This window comes from Canis lupus, chromosome 13 (assembly GCF_011100685.1).
Source record: "Canis lupus familiaris isolate Mischka breed German Shepherd chromosome 13, alternate assembly UU_Cfam_GSD_1.0, whole genome shotgun sequence".
Lineage (NCBI taxonomy): Eukaryota > Metazoa > Chordata > Mammalia > Carnivora > Canidae > Canis > Canis lupus.
In genome coordinates, this window is record NC_049234.1 from 49,507,295 (window position 1) to 49,528,006 (window position 20,712).

At 40.8% G+C, this 20,712-nt stretch overlaps 1 protein-coding gene across 2 annotated transcripts in view; it reads left to right on the forward strand.

Moving 5' to 3' along the window:
- Window positions 1-4,978: 4,978 nt before the first annotated feature.
- THEGL (theg spermatid protein like) overlaps window positions 4,979-20,712 on the forward strand; it is a 46,150-nt gene continuing 30,416 nt past the window's right edge. The window contains exons 1-3 of one of the 2 annotated variants that reach the window (XM_038556178.1): window positions 4,979-5,115; window positions 5,413-5,868; window positions 19,090-19,120. In XM_038556178.1, coding sequence (XP_038412106.1) covers window positions 5,037-5,115; window positions 5,413-5,868; window positions 19,090-19,120 — 566 coding nt within the window. In that variant the 5' untranslated portion in view covers window positions 4,979-5,036. The remainder of the gene's footprint in view (window positions 5,116-5,412; window positions 5,869-19,089; window positions 19,121-20,712) is intronic. The other variant, XM_038556177.1, reaches the window with a different exon arrangement.

Consider the following 20,712-nt stretch of genomic DNA (forward strand, 5'->3'; position numbering starts at 1 on the left):
TTTTCAACAAATGGTACTAGAATCACTGGACAAACATATCCAAAAAATGAATTTAGGCTCAGAGCTTATGACCTTGACAAAAATTAACTCAAAATGGATTACAGACCTAAGTGTAAAATGCAAAACTATAAAACTCCTAGAAAATAACAAGGAGAATCCTTAGATGGTCTTTGTTATGGTGGTGACTTTCTAAATACAACACCAAAGGTACAATCCATGAAAAACAAAATTGAAAAGCTGAGCTTCAATTTTAGTATATGTGCTGCCGAAGCGAGCACAAAAGCTGAGCTTCATTAAAATTAAAACTTTCTGCTCTGCAAAAGACACTATCAAGAGAATGAGAGGACAAGCCACAGACTGGGAGAATATATTTACACAAGAAACATCTGATAAAGGACTATTATCCAAAATATTCGGGATCCCTGGGTGGCTCAGCAGTTTGGTGCCTGCCTTTGGCCCAGGGCGCAATCCTGGAGTCCCGGGATTGAGTCCCACATCAGGCTCCCGGCATGGAGCCTGCTTCTCCCTCTGCCTGTGTGCGTCTCTGTGTGTGTGTGTGTGTGTGTGTGTGTGTGTCTATCATAAATAAATAAATCTTTAAAAAAATATTCAGAGAACTCTTCAGACTCAACAATCATAACACAAACAACCCAATTAAAAAATGGGCCAAAGACCTTAACAGACACCTCACCAAAGAAGATACACAGATGGCAAATAAGCACATGAGAAGATGCTCCACATCATATTCTGTTAGGGAAATGCAAGTTAAAACAATAGTCGAATACAACCATACACCTATTAGAATGGCCAACATCCAGAACACTGACAATGTCAAATGCTGATGGGGGATGTGGAGTAACAGGAATTCTCCATTCATTGTTGGTGAGAATACAGAATGGTACAACTACTTTGGAAGACAATTTGGCAGTTTCTTACAAAACTAAACATATTCTTACCACATGATTACACTCCTTGGCATCTATCCAAAGGAGTTGAGAATTTATGTTCACATAAATACCTTCATATGGATGTTTATAGAAGTTTTATTCATAATTACTAAAACCTGGAAGCAACCAAAATGTCCTTCAGTAGGTGAATGGATAAATAAACTGTGGTGCATCCAAACAATGGAATGTTATTCAGAGCTGAAAAGAAATGAACTATTCAGTGATGAAAAGATATTGAGGAACCTTAAATGCATATTACTAAATGAAAGATGCTAATCCAAAAGGACTGACTATACGTTGTATGATTCCAACTATATGACATTCTAGGAAAAGCAAAACCATGGAGACAGTAAGATCAGTGGTTGCCAGATGGGGGAGGGGAGAGGATGAATGGGTGGAGCACAGAAGATTTTTATGACAGTGAAACCACTTTGTGTGACATAATAATGATGAATATATGTCATTATACATTTGTCTAAACCCATGGAATGAATATACAACAGCAAGAGGGAACTCTAATGTAAACTATGGACTTCGAGTGATAATGTGTCAGTGTAGGTTCATCAATGGGAAAAAATATCCCATTGTACCAGGGGATACTGATAATGAGGGAGGTTATGTGCAAATGGGGATATATAGGGATTCTCTCTATGTTCTGCTCAATTTTGCTGTGAACCTACAACTGCTTTAAAAATAGTCTATATTGGGTACCTGGATGGCCCAGTGGTTGAGCGTCTGCCTTTGGCTCAGGTCATGATCCTGGGGTCCTCCAATTGAGTCTCACATAGGAGGACCTGCTGGGAGCCTGCTTCTCCCTCTTCCTATGTCTCTGCCTCTCTCTCTGTGTCTCTCATGAATAAATAAAATCTTTTAAAAAATAATCTATATTATAGGAAAGGGAAGAGGACCAACATGATATTAATGCAGGAATTTACTTTCCTGTTTCAAGAATTGAAGGGGGAGAGCTCCAGCCTTCCAGGACAAGAAGGAAGTGAGGAGAGATGATAAAATTGCTTAAGTGCCTAGGACCAATAATGAGAATCAGCACATCACAAGGAGCTTTCCAACTTCCAGGTTGCCAAAAGCCAGGCCTGATGGATCCTTCCCCAGGAGTGGACCAGGTCCTAAAGCAGGGCTGTTCCCTCCCCTAAACTGAGGCCTCCCACCTGACAGGCTGTATACACCCATGTGATCCATTAGAGGGTCAGTGTGGTCAGTGGAATGGAGTTAGGGGAGCCCCCTCCTTGGCAGGATTTCCTCCACCTTGACATGCTGGACACAGTCAGCTCCTGCACTGATGATTCCTCCAATCTAAAGAATATTGGGACACCAAGAAATTTGGAACTTTCTTTCTCATTACTTAAGGTTTGGGTTTCCTCCTATTAGTAGTGATAATGAGACTAATCTTTTACTTAAATTGAATTTTCATGAACCTACCTTTTCCTACAGTGTTTTGGAGTTTGGGTTTTGTGTGTGTGTGTGTGTGTGTGTGTGTGTGTGTGTGTTTAAAGACTCTATTTATTCGTGAGAGACACAGAAAGAAAGCCAGAGACATAGGCAGAGGGAGAATCAGACTCCATGCAGGGAGCCCGATGTGGGACTTGATCCTGGGACTCTAGGATCACGCCCTAAGCTGAAGGCAGACACTTAACCACTGAGCCATCAGGCGTCCCCCCATACAGTGTTTTGTAAATATTATTTGTGTGTTAAACTTAAGTGAACCATTTATATTATGTGTTAAAATATTGCATTGAAGTTGTATAAATATATTCAATTTAGCAATAACAACTTTTAGTAACCAAAAAAATTAAAATAAGTAAAAATAATCTATATTAGAAAAAAACACCTAAGCATACTGAGTTTTAAAAAAAAGATTTGAAAGGAGGATCTGTTCTGCAAATCCTCCCTTTTATAATTTGGCATCTGTGGCAAAATAAAAAAAAAATTAGTGAGGATGATTAGCCCCTTTGAATGTTAGCACATAGCCTCAACTATCAAGTAGTGGGTTGAAATGGAGTATGCTTGAACTTAGGCATACATGTGCAAAATGTTAATTGCCCTCCGAGAGATGAGATGTTAGAGTGTGATACTTGAAGGTTGCTGGCTTTCTCACGTTCAGAGCTGCAGAATAATGTTGAACAGTATCATATCACAACAGCCACTTGGGGTTCTAATGTCAGTCAGACCTTCTTTTATCTGTCTTATGGAAATTGAATCATACAATATTTCAGGATTGTCAGAAACCCTGGATTTTAGCCTCTGCCCTAAAAATTGCCAAATAATGGCCTTTGGACAAATCCAAACCTAACAGAGGCTAGCAGGACCAAGAGATGGAGAGACATCCTTGTTGTCCTTGAACTCCTGAAATCTGCCCATGCCTAGATTTCCCAGTATAATGAGTCCTCCAACCCCTCAATGCCCTTTTTGGGCACACACAAATTTAAGTTCAATTTCTATCATTTTTAACTGCAAGAGTTCTGGTACATAGTTGGTGCTCAACAAATGTTGACTTAATAATTGAAGAGACAGATCCACTCCATGTGCTAACAAAATTTCTGAGCCTGGAATGCTGGCAGCGGTCACTATTCTAGGGTAATGAATGCCACCTATGAGGCTTCTTGGGAAGGCTGGCAGCCAGGCAGCCTGTTTGACAACACGCCAACCTGTCTTGGCTGAGTGCCATTTCATTAGAAACCCCTGTGACATGTACGTCCCTTACTAGCCTGAGAGCATCTCAAGTCCCAGCTTTAATTATCCCCAGTATCAAGCAGCCACCATGATGTTGGCACTCAACAGCTCTTCACTGAGGGAAAATCTCCAGCCACAACACTTACTATCAAAATGCAGAAGCTAGAATCAGAATGTGAGAAAAACAAGACTGAATAGAGTTATCATTCCTGATCCTAAAAGCTTTTGGCATCACTTCTGAAGTAGGTGTCCAGGAAATAATATATATCCCTGACTACCTTAGAAAACAAGGAAAAGACAGAATCAGAGTTTAGGGCTGGAAGTAGTCTGCATTTGATTTAATCTTTTTCCAGAGTGAAGACCAAGTAAGATACCATGTGGTTAAGGGATTTGTCCAAAGGTCATTATTTGGTGATCTTTAGGGCAGAGGCTGAAATCCGGGGTTTCTAACAATCCTGAAATACTGTATGATCCAATTTCCATAAGACAGAAGAGGGAAGGGGTTGTCAAAAACAAGGCTATAAAAGTTCTGGTATATTGTATTTTAAAGATATCACATGGGGGATCCCTGGATGGCTCAGCGGTTAAGCATCTGCCTTTGGCCCAGGGCGTAGTTCTGGAGTCCAGGGATAGAGTCCCACATCGGGCTCCCCGCATGGAGCCTGTTTCTCTCTCTGCCTATGTCTCTGCCTCTCTCTCTGTGTCTCTCATGAATAAATAAAATCCTTATAAATATCACATGTAACAAATTAATGTTCTCAACACACACACATATGGTACCAAGAGTTGTGCTGTTCACAAGATAATTACAGGGTTTATAAAATCACTTATAGAGCACAATGATTTACAGCGCACTTCAGTAGACAGTGTGCCCTGTAACAAGACACAGGTTGTAGATGAATTATTCTTGTAATCCTGTGTCTGTCACTGTGTGTAGAACTTCGTGTGAAGAAAACTTTTAAAAAAATCTAAATTCAGGGGCAGCCCGGGTGGCTCAGCGGTTGAGCGCCTGCCTTCGGCCCAGGGCCTGATCCTGGAGACCTGGAATCGAGTCCCATGTCAGGCTCCCTGCAAGGAGCCTGCTTCTTCCCCTGCCTGTGTCTCTGCCTTTCTCTGTCTCTCATTAATAAATAAATTTTTTAAAAAATCTAAATTCGAGATTTTTAAAAAATATTAGATTGGGCCCAACTGACACACTGGTGTCGCCCATCTCGCACACGCACCTTATGACTGCTGTGCATTTACTAGAAACTGATGGAAATCAATCTTAGTGACGGAGGCCTTAGAATATTATCCCTCGCAGTATGATTGGGAAACAAAGGCCCGTGGAGAACCCGCGCCACAGAGCCTCTGAACCTATCATGGACCTGGCACGGCTGTCCCAGTGGTGCCGTAACTAGAATGGAAACTGCTGTTGTCCCCAAGGCCTCCGCAGCGGAAAGCACTCCGGGGTCCTCGCCCTCCGCTGAAGGAGCAGCTGGTCAGGGGCCCGCCAGCTTCTCTCCGCCCGCGGGCGCGCGTCGCCTTAGCAACAGAGGAAGCGCAGCGAGGCTGGGGGCGGGGCTTCGGGGCGGGGGCGGGGCCGCGGGGGCGGGGCCGCGGGGGGCGGGGGGGGGCGGGGCTATGGGGCGGGGCGCGCGCAGCCAAGCACCCCCCGCCCCCGGTCCAGCAGACGGCTCGCAGCGAGCCTGCCCCGCACGAGGATCCGCGCAGCGCGCAGCGGGAGCTTCTGGGACGTCAATGGAGAAACAATTTTCAGGCTCATCTGCGTTTTCAGATGGGCATGACACGTCGGAAATATCCACTGCCTCCGAACCCCTTCAGAAGCCCTTTGTGCTCAGGCTCCTAGACGTGCACAGCAAGTCTGAGGGGCCCGAGGAGCCGGAGGAGGAGGCCCGCAAGCAGAGCCAGGGAGACCGATACAACGAGTGTGAGGAGTCCAAGGAGACATCTGAACTGCACCGTCCCTGTGAGCCCCACAAGCCTTATGAGCCCTGCAAGCGCTATAAGCCCCACAAGGCCTCTCAGTCCCACGAGCCCTATGAGCTCCCGGAGTCCCACAAAGCCTACGAGCCCCATGCACCCCGCCAGCCGCGTAAACCCAGAGAGCCCCAGGCTCCCCACGAGTCCCGCAAGCCCAGTGGAGCCGAGCTGCTTCCCGGCGCTGCCGTGGTGGTCTCGCCTTCTCTGGTGACCAGGTTCCCGCCACGGGTTCTGCGATATTCCCCGAGCGGTAGGTGTCGGGGCCCTTCCCAAGGCACTGAGGGTCCTAATGTGAATGGTGCATGCAAGAGCTCCCTTTGTTTTAAAGAAGGGTAATTTTTGTGTCATTTACCTGCTGCTTTGTAGTCATCTATCTTTGGACCGTGTGGGACTCTGACAGTGAAACTGAATATCTTCACTCTCTCCTCCCTTTACCTGATGACCTCCTAGCTGTCTTTGATTATTCATTGTAACTTTTTATTATTTATTTATTTATTTAAATTTTTTATTTATTTATGATAGTCACAGAGAGAGAGAGAGAGGCAGAGACACAGGCAGAGGGAGAAGCAGGCTCCATGCACCGGGAGCCCGACGTGGGATTCGATCCCGGGTCTCCAGGATCGCGCCCTGGGCCAAAGGCAGGCGCCAATCCGCTGCGCCACCCAGGGATCCCTCATTGTAACTTTTTTAAAAAGATAGATTGATTAACTAATTAATTAGAATGAGCAGGGGAGAGGGAGAGAATCTCAACCAGACTTTCACCCCCAGCATGGAGCCCTGACGAGTCTGGATCCCACCACCCTGAGATCATGACCTGAGCTGAAATCAAGAGTCAGAGGCCCAACCCAGGCACCCCCACTGTAACTCCTTTTTGAAGCTTGCTTTTTCTTTCTTTCTTTTTTTAAATTTTATTTATTTGAGAGTGAGAGTGTGGGGGAAAGGCAGAGAGAATCTGAAGCAGACTTCATATTGAGCACAGAGCCGGATATGTGGCTCTACCTCACAACTGGGAGATCATGACCTCAGCCAAATTGAAGAGTCTGACCCCCTTAACCCACTGAGCTGTCTAGGGACGCCCCTTGAAGCTCTTCTTAATTCTTCTCTACAGTCATTGCATTTTCTCTGGGCTGCCACTGAACAGTACCTCTATTATAACACTTAAGATGTATTACATCATTATCTCTCTCCCTAATTCAAGGGAGAGATCCTTGAAGGGAGGATATCTTTGTCAGTGTTTGGCACATGGTGGCACCCAATAAATGCTAGCTATTACATTATTAAAGTGGTAGTAACAAAATATTAATTGAGCAGGAATTCAAAGTGTACACTTTACTAAATGTTTGCAGTCCTCACCAAGTTTACAAGGTACCTTATAGGGCTAATGGGTCTTGGGTATAAACACCCCTTGCCCTAATCACACTGGTTCACTTACGACTTTTCATTGATGACCCTACTCAAAACAATTATTTGTCCACGTTAGGCTTCCAGTCCCTCAGCTGACCACTTTTAATCTCATGTTCTCCTTGACTCCTCTTTATCAGCTTCCGTTCTATGGTTTGTCAGTGGCTCACTTACATTTTCCACCACCCTGTTGACTCTTTGGCTATCCACCAAACTTCCCCAAGCTTTTAAAACACCAACGCTGGTTAACTTAACCATCCATCCTCTGCCTACACCTGAGCAGCTGACTCTTGCTGTACAATATCACACAATCATATGGTTTCTTTTATTTCAATTTCATGATCACACATTTTAATTTGTCGCTTGATACTTCCTAGCAAGCTCACTTTAAGTTAGTTCTCTTAATCTCTGAGAAAATGACTGTCCTCTTTTCCCTCCTCTAAATGTTACACTTTTGACTCCTAAACAGCTGAAGACTTTGTCTCACACTTTATTGAGCAAATAGAAGCCACCACTCACGAGCTATCTTTTTTCTTACCACTAATCTATTGCCTTACCCAAACTATACCTGTGGATTCTTTTTCCATATTTCAAAGAATTGTGCCTTTCTCTATGAAAAGCAAAATCCTCCACTTGTGCTTTGGATTCTCCTCTTGTCTCCCAAAGAATTTTGTTCTTGCCATAATCCCCCCTCTCTCCTACAGAATTAATTTTCCATTTCTTTTTTTCCCAAGGTTTTATTTATTTATTCATGAGAGACACACACACACAGAGGCAAGAAACAGGCAGAGGGAGAAGCTGGCTCCCTGCGGGGAGCCCAATGTGAGATTTAATCCCAGGATTCCAGGATCACGACCTGAGCCAAAGGCAGATGCTCAACCACTGAGGCACTCCGGTGCCCTAATTTCTCCGTTTCTAATAAATCAGTCCCATAAATGATCACATATATCTATGAACATATACTCAAGAACCTTTCATCTTGAGAAAAGCCTTAACCCCATGCCTTCTTCAGACCCCTCCTTTTCCCACCATAGCTATCATTTTTCTGTTCTCCTTTCATTGCAGAACTTGTCCAAAAAGTTGTCTATACTCACTGACTCCATTTTCCCACTCATTGTTCTCTCCTCAACCCACCTAGTTAGGCTTCTTTTCCCTCCACTCCACTGAAACTCCTATAATTTACTGCCTTTCTGTCTACTGCCAACTCTGTTACCATGCATGGGGATTTCAGTATCCATTGGATGATTCACTTGGCTTCCCGGTTCTTTGACCTCCTCACTTTGAATAATGGCATCCTTCACCCCATCTTAGGCATTTACTTCTCTAACCTTTGTAATGTCAATTGCTGTACCATTTCCAAAATTTCTATATCAAGCACTCTAATCTCTAACCATGTCATATCTTTCAGGCTCACCCATTCCCCCTTGTATCCCCTTTATCAATTCTTCAGCATCAAAAGGACCTCTAACCTACTGAGGTTATTAACCTTTCATTATATATCATTACCTTTTTTTAAAAAAAACTATTTATTTGAGAGTGAGAGAGAGCAGAAGGAAGGAGTAGAGGGAGAGGGAAAAACAGATACCCCGCTGAACAGGGAGCCCAATGCAGGGCTCTTTCCAGGGCACTGGGATAATGATCTGAACTGAAGGCAAGACCCTTAACTGACTGAGACACTCAAGTGCCCCTATATCACTACCTTTGTTCTCTGTCTCCCTTTATTTACTTGATAGTCCACGGTCTGCTAATGGAATCACTTCCCTTGCAAATATCCTTACTTCCCTTGCTTCCTCCTCTACCATTCTTGCCAGTTAAGTCCAGTTCTTGCCTTCACTTGAAAAATAATGATGAGAAAAACAAACAACTCTGCTGACTGATTTTAAATTAATGATCTTGAAATTCAAGTGGGCTCTTAATGCTGCTTGGCAAACATACTACATTTCCCCTGTCAATTCATTTTCCAACATGGAATCTACTAAATTACTAGCATCTGTACATATATATGTTGCCTTTTCTCCTGTTAATAATGGATGAACTGTCTTTATTCCTATTAAATGCCATTCTCTCAACCTGTGTGTTGGATCCCATCCTATCTAACTTTAAGCTCTTCTAAAATTATTCCCTCTCTCTCTTGCTTCATTTTATTCTGTTGGATGACTCATCACATGAACATGCAGCAATAACTTCCATCATAAAAAAAAAAAAAAAAAACTCTCCCTTAATCCTATGTACCCCTCCAGGTACCAGTCCTATTTCTCTGTTACTCCTTAAAGAAAAATTCCTCCAAACAGTTATCTCCATAGCTTCACTTCTCATTCTCTTTAGAACCAATGTAAACATTCATCTCCTCTAGTTGGATGGAGTTGCTTTTGTTGAGGTCATAATGACCTCTGCCTTGCCAAAGTCAATGGTTAATTCTTCATCCTCATCTTACTCATTTGACACATTCATGGTCGCTTTTTCTTGGAAGTCCTTCTTTACTTGCCTTCATCGTCATCCTATCTCATCATTTGTTCCCAGCTCAGTTTTCTTAGCTAGATCCTTCTTCTCTTCTCAGCCTCTAGGTTGAAATGAGTGATGACTGTTTTCTCAGATTCATTAGAACTTTCCTTGTTACATGGGCAATGTCATCAGTTACATGGATTTAACTGAATGCTGCTATTTTCTCAAATTTCTCCTTTGAGTTCTAGAGTTTTATCATCAATTGTCTATTTAATATCTCTACTTGAGTATCTAGTAGGCATGTAAAATTGAAGGTATTCATAACTGAACTCTTATTTCCACACTCAAATTTGCTCTTCCTTCATTGTTTTCATTTCTGCAAATGGTACCACCACTCATTCATCTAGTGCTAGGATCAAAAACCTTGAAGTCATTCTTGACACCTGTTTTTCTCTTACACTCAGCCTCCAAACCATTGGCAAACCTCAATTTTGAGATATATCATGACTGACCATTTAACATCTTCATCATCTTTGTAAGCCACTATCATCTCTTCCTTGATCCACTACAGTAGCTTTCATCTTGCTCTTTGTTCCACTCTTGCCCCATTCCTCTCCCCCACTCCCAGTTTATTGTTCATATAGTGGTCATGGGTCTGAGAACTTAAATTTTACTCAACTCTCCTCTCATCTCTCCAGAGGGGTTTCTCATCTCACATAGTTTGTAATCTAAAGTACTTAGCAGGCCTGCAAGGCCCTACATGATCTGGCTCCCACCTGCCTCCCCAACCAAATATCCCACCATCTCTGTTCTCCAACCGTGTAGGCCCACCTCACAGTCATTTCATTTGACTTTTCCTCTGCCAGGACACACTTCCCTCAAGTGTTTATCATCTTATGAAGAGATCACTCTGTCAAAAAGAACTCTTTGGCCTGCTTATTTGCTTTCAAGTACTTGTCTTATTGACTGTACAATACTTTGTGTCTATTTATTTGCTGTTTATATTAAGCTCTCAGAGGGCAAAACCTTTGTCTTAGCTACTGTTTCATCCTCAGTGCCTCAAGAAGTGCCTAGAGCAAGTTTGGACTTAGCAATTATTGTTGAATGAAAGATTTCTTCATTCAGCCTCTGTATCACCAAGTCCAGTGATTCCTTCTCTATCCTTAGGGTTGTTAAGAAAATTGAGTTAATATCTATAAAGCATTTAGAGCAGATTGTGGTACTAGTATTTAGTAGATGTTAGCCATTATTAGTAGTGATGTTAGTATTATCTTATTTGACCAGTGGGCAGCATTTAATACAATTGACCACACCCTTCTTGAAACATATATGTCTTTCTCTTGGCCTCTGTGACACCACAATCCTCCATTTTATCACCTATGTGACTGCTTGCTCTTGGGCTCATTTGCTGAGCCCTCCCTATTTTCCTGAACTCTAAAGACCTCCAACCTGACCCATTTTCATTTCTTTTTTTTTCCTTCCTTTTCCCTCCCAGGCTGTGATATGTACACTTATGGCTTTAAATAGCATGTCTATACTGCTGCCTCCTAAATTTATATATTCCAGCCCTACTCTCTTTCCTGAGTCCCACACTCATGTATTGAACTGCGTACTGGACATCTCCGTTTGGATATATATCATAGGCATCACAAATATAATATACTTTGATATAGAAGTCTTGATTTTTTTTTCTCCCAGTCTTGTTCCTCCCTCCCTCCTCCAACTGAATGTTTCCAGAAAATAGCAAACAGATTACAGGGGAAACAAGGGTAGAAGCAGGGAGACTACTTGAGCAGCTCATGTAGAAATCCAGGTGAGAAATGGCCATAATTGGGATGAGGGTGTAGCAATGGAAATAAATAAATTCAGGAGATAGAAAAACTAATAGCTTGCATTGGATGCATTTCATTTGAAGGTGAAGGAAGAGGAGTCAGGGAGAAATAGTAGTTTTTCTTTGGCTTGATCAAACTGGACACTATTTCATAAAGTAAGGATGCCACCCTTAATATTTAATCTTGCCTGTGGCTTCCCATTCCTCTTAGGATAAACCAAACCTTTGCAGAGGCCTCTAAAGTTCCATGGGCCCTCTGACCTCACTCCCTTCCACTCCCTCCTGCTTACTCTGTCCCCATCGTACTGGCTTCTTTCTGTTCTCTAAAAGGCCAATCTCCTACTTGCCCCTGCTTCACAACCCGTGTTTGTGGTTTCCTCTCCTTAGATGCTTATTATTTTCTGGGATTGTCTCGTGATTAATTCCTATTCAGGTCACAGTCTAGATTTTTATTTAATTTTGTTTTGTTTTTTCTTTTTAAATATCTATCATCTTTCCAAGTTTTTGTTTAAATTCGTTAGGGCAGCCCGGTGGCTCAGCGGCTTAGCGCCGCCTTTGGCCCAGGGCGTGATCCTGAAGACCCCGGATCGAGTCCCACATCAGGCTCCCTGCATGGAGCCTGCTTCTCCCTCTGCCTGTGTCTCTGCCTCTCTCTCTCTGTGTGTGTCTCTCATGAATAAATAAATAAAATCTTAAAAAAAAAATAAATTCGTTAGTTATGGGGAACCTGGCTGGCTCAGTTGGTGGAGCATATGACTCTTGATCTCTGGGTTGTGAGTTTGAGCCCCACATTGGGTGTAGAGATTACTTAAATTTTCTTTAATCTTAAAAAAATAAACTCCAGTTAGTTAACATACAGTGTAATATTAGTTGCAGGTGTAGAATTTAGTGATTCATTATTACATACATACACCAGGTGCTCATCACAAGTGCTCTCCTTAATCCCTATCACCTATTTAACTTGTCTCCTGCCCACCTCCCCTCCAGTTTGTTCTTTATAGCTAAGAGTCTGTTTTATGGTTTTCCTCTCTCTCTCCACTCCATGTTCATTTGTTTTGTTTCTCAAATTCCACATAGGAGTGAAATATGGTATTTGTTTTTTGCTGCCAGTCCACATTTTTAAAAGGTGGGAAAGCCCAGATCTTAGGGACCCTTCCCTGTCCATGATGCCTAAAGTACCCCCCTGCCCCCCCCCCGCCCCCCCCCCCCCCCCCCCCCCCCCCCCCCCCCCCCCCGCCGCCGAAGTAGCTTGATGATGAGACTCTCTCAAAAGTTCTCAGACTCTGCTTTAAAGAATACTACTTAAAGCTTCTTATCTGGGCAGCCCTGGTGGCGCAGCGGTTTAGCGCCGCCTACAGACTGGGGTGTGATCCTGGGGACCCAGGATGGAGTCCCGCATCAGGCTTCCTGTATGGAGCCTGCTTCTCTGCCTCTCTCTCTCTCTCTCTCTCTCTCTCTCTGTCTCTATGAATAAATAAAATCTTTTTTAAAAAACTTATCTTCTCAATTTATTTTCTAGATTTTATATTTTCCTTGTTAAAAATCCTATCTTTACATTACTTCCCCTAGTAAAGCTTAATACGCAGCCAGCATATTTATATAATATTTACATAAAATAATGTAAATATTGGGAAATATTTAGTCAGCATGTCACCATGCTTCTGTTCACTTAGTAAGATTCCTTTATCCAACAAACATTTGCTGAGCATCTACTAAGGCACTCATTGTGTCTTGTGGGGCTGTAAAGATGACTGAGACATGGTGGTCAGGTTGTGTGCATAGTTTTAAAACTTAGAGAATGGAGCCTATCATCTATCTCCTTACTAATGTATCATCACCTAATCACTGGTGTCGCTGTTAAAATTTATTGAGCACTTACTATGTTCTGGGTGTAGACTATGAACCATAGATGAGTAAGACAAGGATCCCATCCTTAAAGGACTGTCAGTGTGGTTGGGAGGCTGAATACATCCCTAACAATAACATATCCATAGAGCGTACAAAGTAAAGTGGATTGGAGTATCCCACAGGACAGTCGCATCATTTTTCTGAGTCGAATGGCAATAGTAACCTCTATTTTCAATGGAGAAGAAAGGCTCAGAAAAAAGTAGGACCAAAGTAATAATTTAATCACTTAACTAAAATAGGATGAAATAGAGATTAAATATTTAATCTAAAATATACAGAGCTCAGAGTACTTAATTCGGATTTTATCAATTGATTGCTTGCTTGATTGGGCTCCACGCCCAGTGTGGAGCCCAATGCAGGGCTTGAATTCATGACCCTTAGATCAAGACCTGGGCTGAGATCAAGATGTGCTTAACTGACTGAGCCACCCTGGTGCCCCTTAATTTGGATTTATTTGTAAGGGATTAGGGAAGTGATTTAAAAGAAAGACTCTCAGGCAAGTGTGGGAGTATGGAGGGAAATTATATTGAGTAAACTTTTTTAAAGTTAAAACTTTTTTGAAATCTTTAAGACATTTACATGATTAAAAAACCAAAACAATCTTAAAAGACTACAAAGAAATGTCACCTTCCCACCCTGTCCCCTCTTTCCCTTTTACAAGTAACCACTTTTATTCATTTTTATGCATCTTTATATAAATACGAGAAAATACTACACAAGCTTATGTGTGTCTTCCTCTTAAGAAAGAGTAGCACATGCTATACTTCTCTTCATTCTTCACTTGATGGTATATCTTCTCATATAACTGCATAAAGGGTTTCCTCATTTTTTTAAAAGCAGATGCCTCATGTTTTATTACATAATTGTGCTGCTACTAGTTTAACACCTCATTTGCTTTCATTGCTGCTACAAGCAATGCTGTAATAGATAAACCTGTACATGGTGTCGTTTAGTACATGTCATACAGCTATATCTGTGGAATAAATTTCCAGACGTGGGATACTGGAGGGCAAACACATCTAGAACTTTGATTTAACAAAATGGCTTTCTATTTAACTTCTTTGGAAGTTGATGCATTTTGTACTCCCAATGAAAGTGGCAATGGAAATGTCTGTTCTCACAGCCTCATTATTATAGTGTATAGTTGAACTTCTGGCTTTTTGAAAATCTAATTGATGAAAAACTAGTATGTCATTAACTTTTAATTTGCATTTATCTTATTAATGACATTAAACATCTTTTTAGATTTTTATTTTTTCATCTCCTTTTCTATTTTCCTTTTGATTTGCTAGGTATTTTTTTACTTACAAGGAGATTAGCCCTTTGGGATATGTTTGACCTGTTTTTTTTTTTTTTTTTCTGTTTTGTGGGTGGTCTCCTTGTCTTTGCTTGTTTTTGCTTCATTTTGTTTTGCCACAAAAATATTTTTATAGTAAAATGTATCTCAATTGTTTTTTTATGGATTCTTGTATGAAATCATAATTAGAAAGGCCTTCTTCCACTTCTAGGTTATGAAAGAATTACTTTTGTATTTTCTTTTATAATTTTTAAAAAACATTTAAATCTTTGATCTGGTAAGAATTCATCCTGATGTTGGGTGAGAGTTATAAACCCAGCTTTCTTAGCAGTTGTCTATCCAAGCTGCCAGTGCTGTCTTCACATAGATGAAATCGGCTAAAAAGAAACATGAAAAATAGATTTGAAACTTGAGAAAAAGGGTCACAAGAGTGTAGGTGTGAGAAGAGGCACAGCTTAATAGTTAGCTTGAGGATGTAATGGTTTTGAGCTCTAGTTTGCACAGAAGTCCCTGATTTCTGTTGTTGTTGTTATTTAACCAATTGAGCGGGACTTGTCCTTTTTATGCCTCTACCTTCTCAACCTCAAGCAAAACCATTTCCCATGCTCTTCTATCTCTTGACCGATGACCCTGAGCTAAGGCAGTGAGGAGCACATTGCAAGGGAGGCATGCCTAGGAGAGGAACAAGAAGAATGAACAGTAGTAATGGATCACATTATTACACATACACACATTATTACATCATATCAAAAAACATCTCACTGTTTGTTTACATATCATACCCAATATAGAAATAGACTGCTTCATGACCAATCTCCAAAACAACAGTGCACATACAACAAGCACAAATTTTACTTCAAAAAGGCTTAAAGTAGATTTTACTGAAGTATCCTACAGGGAACTATACCATCTAACAGAGCAAAACCTGCTAAAAATGCTCTTGAGGAAATGCTCTTGCTAAGTCCCAATCCCCATGACTGCTAATCTCCAAAAATACCTTTCCTATTTCTCTCAAGCCCCAGCTTGCCTCTCTCTTACCCTCCCTTCTTGTGCTTCTAGAGCTATTCTGAGAACTGCTCCCTGCCTTTTCTTTGTAGCTCAGTGGTACCCCATTTAGTACAATCCAGGACTAGAGGCTGAACATCTTAAACATGGGCTTCTGAGGAGTCAGGGTAAAGGGCGAAGTGGAGAACAGTTATACTTGGACATTTCATCCTTGTCATGTTACAAAATAAAACGCTTTACGTGTGCTTGCAGGGGGACTCCCAGTGAACAATGCTCATCACTGCCATCAGGGAAGAACAGGTTTAATCATGCTCTCTCCCAGCAGATGGCAGCCTTCTCCATCAAATGGCTTGGATCATCACCCCCGCCCCGCCCCCCCCCCCCCCCGCCCGACCTTTTTTTTTTTTTTTTTTTTTTTTAGCTGTAGGTGGCAACCTGAGTGATGTGGCTTGTGTGCTACAGAATAAAATACATTTATAGGGTTTACTGTAGCCAAAACATTCTGATTATCTCTTAGAGGGAGCTGGTGTTCATCATTATGCTGAAAATTCTTTAAGGGCTTCCTCCTGGTAGCCTTTAAATAAAAGTCAAACTCCTCCTGGGTTCAATGGGATCTGGCCCAATCATAAATCCTGTTGCCTTCTCCCTTGTTCCCTTCCCTCCAGCCACCCTGACCAACTGTTTTCCTTTGTCTTTTGCTTGATTTCACTTCAGGGCCTTTACACTTGCCCTCTCCTCTGCCTGAAATGCTTTTCCTCTCTCTCCTGGTTACAGCCAGGATTTGGTTTCAGCCTGATTCCAGAGCTAGAAGTCTTACCCATTAAATAATATTGTGGTAGAGCCCAAACTTGTCTGCTTTGAAAAATACCAATGCCCGTGTTCCACCTCCAAAGAGTGTGGATTTAATTGGCCTAAGGTGTGACCTGGGCCCCATAATTTTTTTTAAAAGATCCACAGGTGATTCTAATGTGCAGACAAGTTTGGAAACCATTGTAACCGTGCTTTGCTTGGGACATTAGCTAACAATAGCCACCTGAGAACTATTCTATCCCACCAATTGGTAAGATAACATCAAAAGCATTTCTAAAATAAAAGAGTGCAAGGGCTGCCTAGGTGGTTCAGTATGTTAAATGTCTGGCTCTTGATTTTGGCTCAGGTCATGATCTCAGGATCATGAGATGGAGCCTGCTTAAGATTCTCTCTCTCTCTCTCTCCCTTTGACTTCTCCCTTCTCCCTCTCTTAAAAAAAAAAAAAAAAAAAAGAGTGCAAGCCCTACTTGTGGCAGAAACTACCATGAAAGGGCAATAGGAAAAGTGTTATTCATTCATATTATCAGTATTTGTAGAAGTGTTTTTAGAATTGGTTCAATATTATACTGACTTTCTGACCTGTGTATACAAGACTGGGAACCAAGCTTGGTGATACATGAAAAGTCCACAGAATAAGTGCTTCATCTGTCATGGGTGATGGCATGCTGGGCACAAGGGGCTTATTTGTAGCCTACTCCCCACTCTTCCATGGGTCTGAGTCAGTTTAGCCTTAAAAAGTAGAGTAATAGATGGGGCGCCTGGGTGGCCCAGTCAGTTGGGCATCCAACTCTTGATTTCAGCCCAGGTCATGATCTTAGGGTCATGAGATCAGGCTCCATATAGGGCTCCACATTGGGCTCTGTGCTCAGCAGTGAGTCTGCTTCTCTCTCTCTCTCTCTCTGCCCCTCCACCCACTCATGTTCTCTCTGTCTCTAAAATCCATCTTTTTAAAAAGTAGAGTAATAGAAAATATCCCAATTCAAAAATTCCATTTGCTACTTTTTTTTTTTTTAACTTTGTAACCTATCTCCTACTATGCTATAAATTCCTTGAGAAGTGAATATGTCTTACTCATTTTTGTTCTCTCAATGCTGGAGAGATATGCTCCATGCTGCACGGAGTAGAAACACAATCAATACTGGGTTGCTGTGTTTCGTGCATTGCTCCCACGTTGATACATTAAAAGTTGTACTAATAATTCTGATTATCATTCATCTACTATATGCAGGGTACTTTATATATATGTCACTAATCTTTATACAGACATACCTATTACCCTCCTATCTGAGAAGGGAAACTGAGTCTCAGAGAAGTTAAGCAGTTTGCCCAAGGTGGTATGGCTGAGTAACAGAACTGGGGTTTGAGCCATGTCTGTCTGATGCCAGAACACACCCACTTTCCTTTACCCAAAATACTTCAGAGGGTAGGAAATGGTACTTCAGAACTCTCAGATGTGATTAAAAACTCTCAAGAAAAACCTGAATCAATCTGTTCTTATGAGGTCTATTTTAATAGGCCTTTTCATAACATGGTTTGTATGATCTCCTGCATTTTCCCACATTTAGCAAAGAAACTAAACATGATTTTTTTTTAATGCAGGCTCCACATCCAGTGTGGAGTCCATGGGGGGCCTGAACTCACAATCCTGAGATTAAGACCTGAGCCAAGATTAAGAGATGGACACCTCGCTGACTGAGCCACCCGGACACCTTGAAACATGATTTTTTTTTAAAAGATTTCATTTATTTATTTGAGAGAGGGAGCACGTACATGAGCAGGGACACTGAGTGGGAAGCCTGACACAGGGCTGGATCCCAGGACCCTGAGATCATGATCAGAGCTGAAGTCAGATGCTCAACTGACTGAGCCACCCAGGCACCCCCAAAACATGATTTTTAATTTGCTTAATCATTTCTTCTGTTTTGGACATTTCAGGTATATCCAATTTCCCATTGATACTGCAATGAACATTTTTGTGCCTATATTTTTGCCTATGCTTGGAATAATTTCTTTGGGGTACATTTCTACAAGTAGAATTAGATTAGGGAATCTAAGCCTTGCTGATTTCTACTGCCAAATTATTTTTCAAAAGGCGTACCAGTTTAGATTTCCACCAGCAGTACACAAGAGTACTCATCTTATCTTACCTGTCTAATTTCATTGTCCTCTGCAAAATATTTTTGCTAATTTTATTTTTTTAAAAAAGTCATTCTTTACTTACATTAGTTTTGATTATAAGCAAGCGCAAATTTTTCCTTTAATTTATATATGCATGTATTTTTATAAGTCTCTATATCTTCATATATGAATTCAGTTTCTGTCCTTTGTCCTTTTAACTTTTGACACATACCTTGGTGTTTTTCTTATTCATCTATACTTTTATAATCTTCAAGTATTAAGACTATTAACCCTTTGTCATGTTTGTTGCCAGATATTTTCATTTCCTCTTCAAGTTTTAATTTTGGGCACATAGAGGTTTTAAGCTTTAAATCTTTTAATCTATTTATATTTTTCCTGTATATCTTTTGTCACCTTTAAGTCAGACTAAAATATATTTAAGTAGGTATTTTCTTATTTTTCTTTTAATTTAATTAAAAAATATTTAACTCCTCGATATACCTGTGATTTATTTTGGTACATGATGTGACATATGTAATTTAGCCATTCCCCTAGATAGTTATTTTTCAGTCTCTTTTTATATTGATTTGTGATTCAATCTTCATTATATCTTTGATTCTTATTGAATCTAATGTTTGCTTTTACTTTTCTTTTTATAGATCCTTTTCCCTATGGCATTACAACAAAATGGTAAGACTATAGATAAAATACTATTCTCCCAGGCTCTAACTAGCTGATGGGGTAGATTCAATCTGGGGCATCTGAAAGGAAAGCCTATCGTGGGGGTTCCTTGGTCATAAAGCTGTTTTCTAATGGCAGTTCCTACGTAAATAGGAAACGAGAAATAAAGTGACTAAGAAGTGAGATGGGGGAAGAAGATTGAGATTTAGAACTCTCCTTAGATTCACTCAGTGTTTTATTTATTTGTTAAATACTAGGTGTATGCTACATGCTAGGTCTGAACCTTTAAGGGATTTGGGATGCTGTGTTGACAATCTCATGTCACAGATTGTGTGAAACTCCAGGTCAATATATCCCAATCTCCCCTCATCTCTATTTCAAGTACAGTAGCTAATGAAGTTTCAAGAAAGTGGTCTCTATGGAAAAAAGAACTGTATATACAGTACACAAAATAGAAAATTGTTTCTTTCTCTTTGTTTGGCTAAGATAGAGTTAGAAGAAGTAACAGAGTAGAATCATTAAACAGAAATACCAAAGATTAATATCAATGGCTCATATAGATGGGAAGTAAATAATAATAATTTTATTTGTATACATTCTTTTAATAAAAGGTTAAATCATTCATATTTATTGTTACTATTTAACATTTGTGTTTATTGCTATTATTTAGAGTTTTTTGGACTTTTTTTTTTGGTTAATTTTCCCTATCCTTGAGATAGGGAGAGATCTCTTTCTCATTTTGAAAGATATATTTATTTGAGAGAGAGGGAGAGAGAGAGTGAGTGGTGGGGAGGGACAGAAGGAGAGAGAGAGAATCTCAAGCAAACTCCCTGCTGAGCTTGGAACCCCATACTGGCCTTAATCCAAAGACCATGAGATTGTTACCTGAGCCGAAACCAAGAATCCAGTGCTCAACTGACTGAGCCACCAGGCTAGAGTTTTTTGGATTTCTTATTTGCTACTCTTTCTAGTTTTTTTGTTTTCCCCTCAACGCTTTCAGGCAGTAAATACTACCACCTTTTTTTTTAAATATAAATTTATTTTTTATTGGTGTTCAATTTGCCAACATATAGAATAACACCCAGTGCTCATCCTGTCAAGTGCCCACCTCAGTGCCAGTCACCCAGTCACCCCCACCCACCTCCCCTTAAATACTACCACCTTATCTTTATGTAATACTTTGCAGTCAAAAAAATTTTCTTTTCTCTTATAAGACTCCTGAGGAGTTGATAGGGCAGATATAATCAACGAGATTTTACTGAGAAAAAAATGAAATTCAGGGAAATCATGACACTTTCCCAGGGTTGTGTGGTGGCTGAGAATTGGTAGAACTAACATTTACTGAGTATTACCAAGTACCCGCTTAAAATACCACATCACTTCAAATAAATGTATGCTGGGTGAGCAAACTCTCCCATGGCTAAATAGACAGTGAAATAGCTTATACCCAATACGCTTTTATACTTTAAGAAAAGACTGTGAAGAGAATGGTTTTTAAGAAAATATTTTTGCTCTTCTTTGCACCCTTGCTCTTGTTTGGCTGGTTAATTTGGCTTGATTCGATGAGGAAACTGTGCTATCTATTATTTATCCCTGTCCCC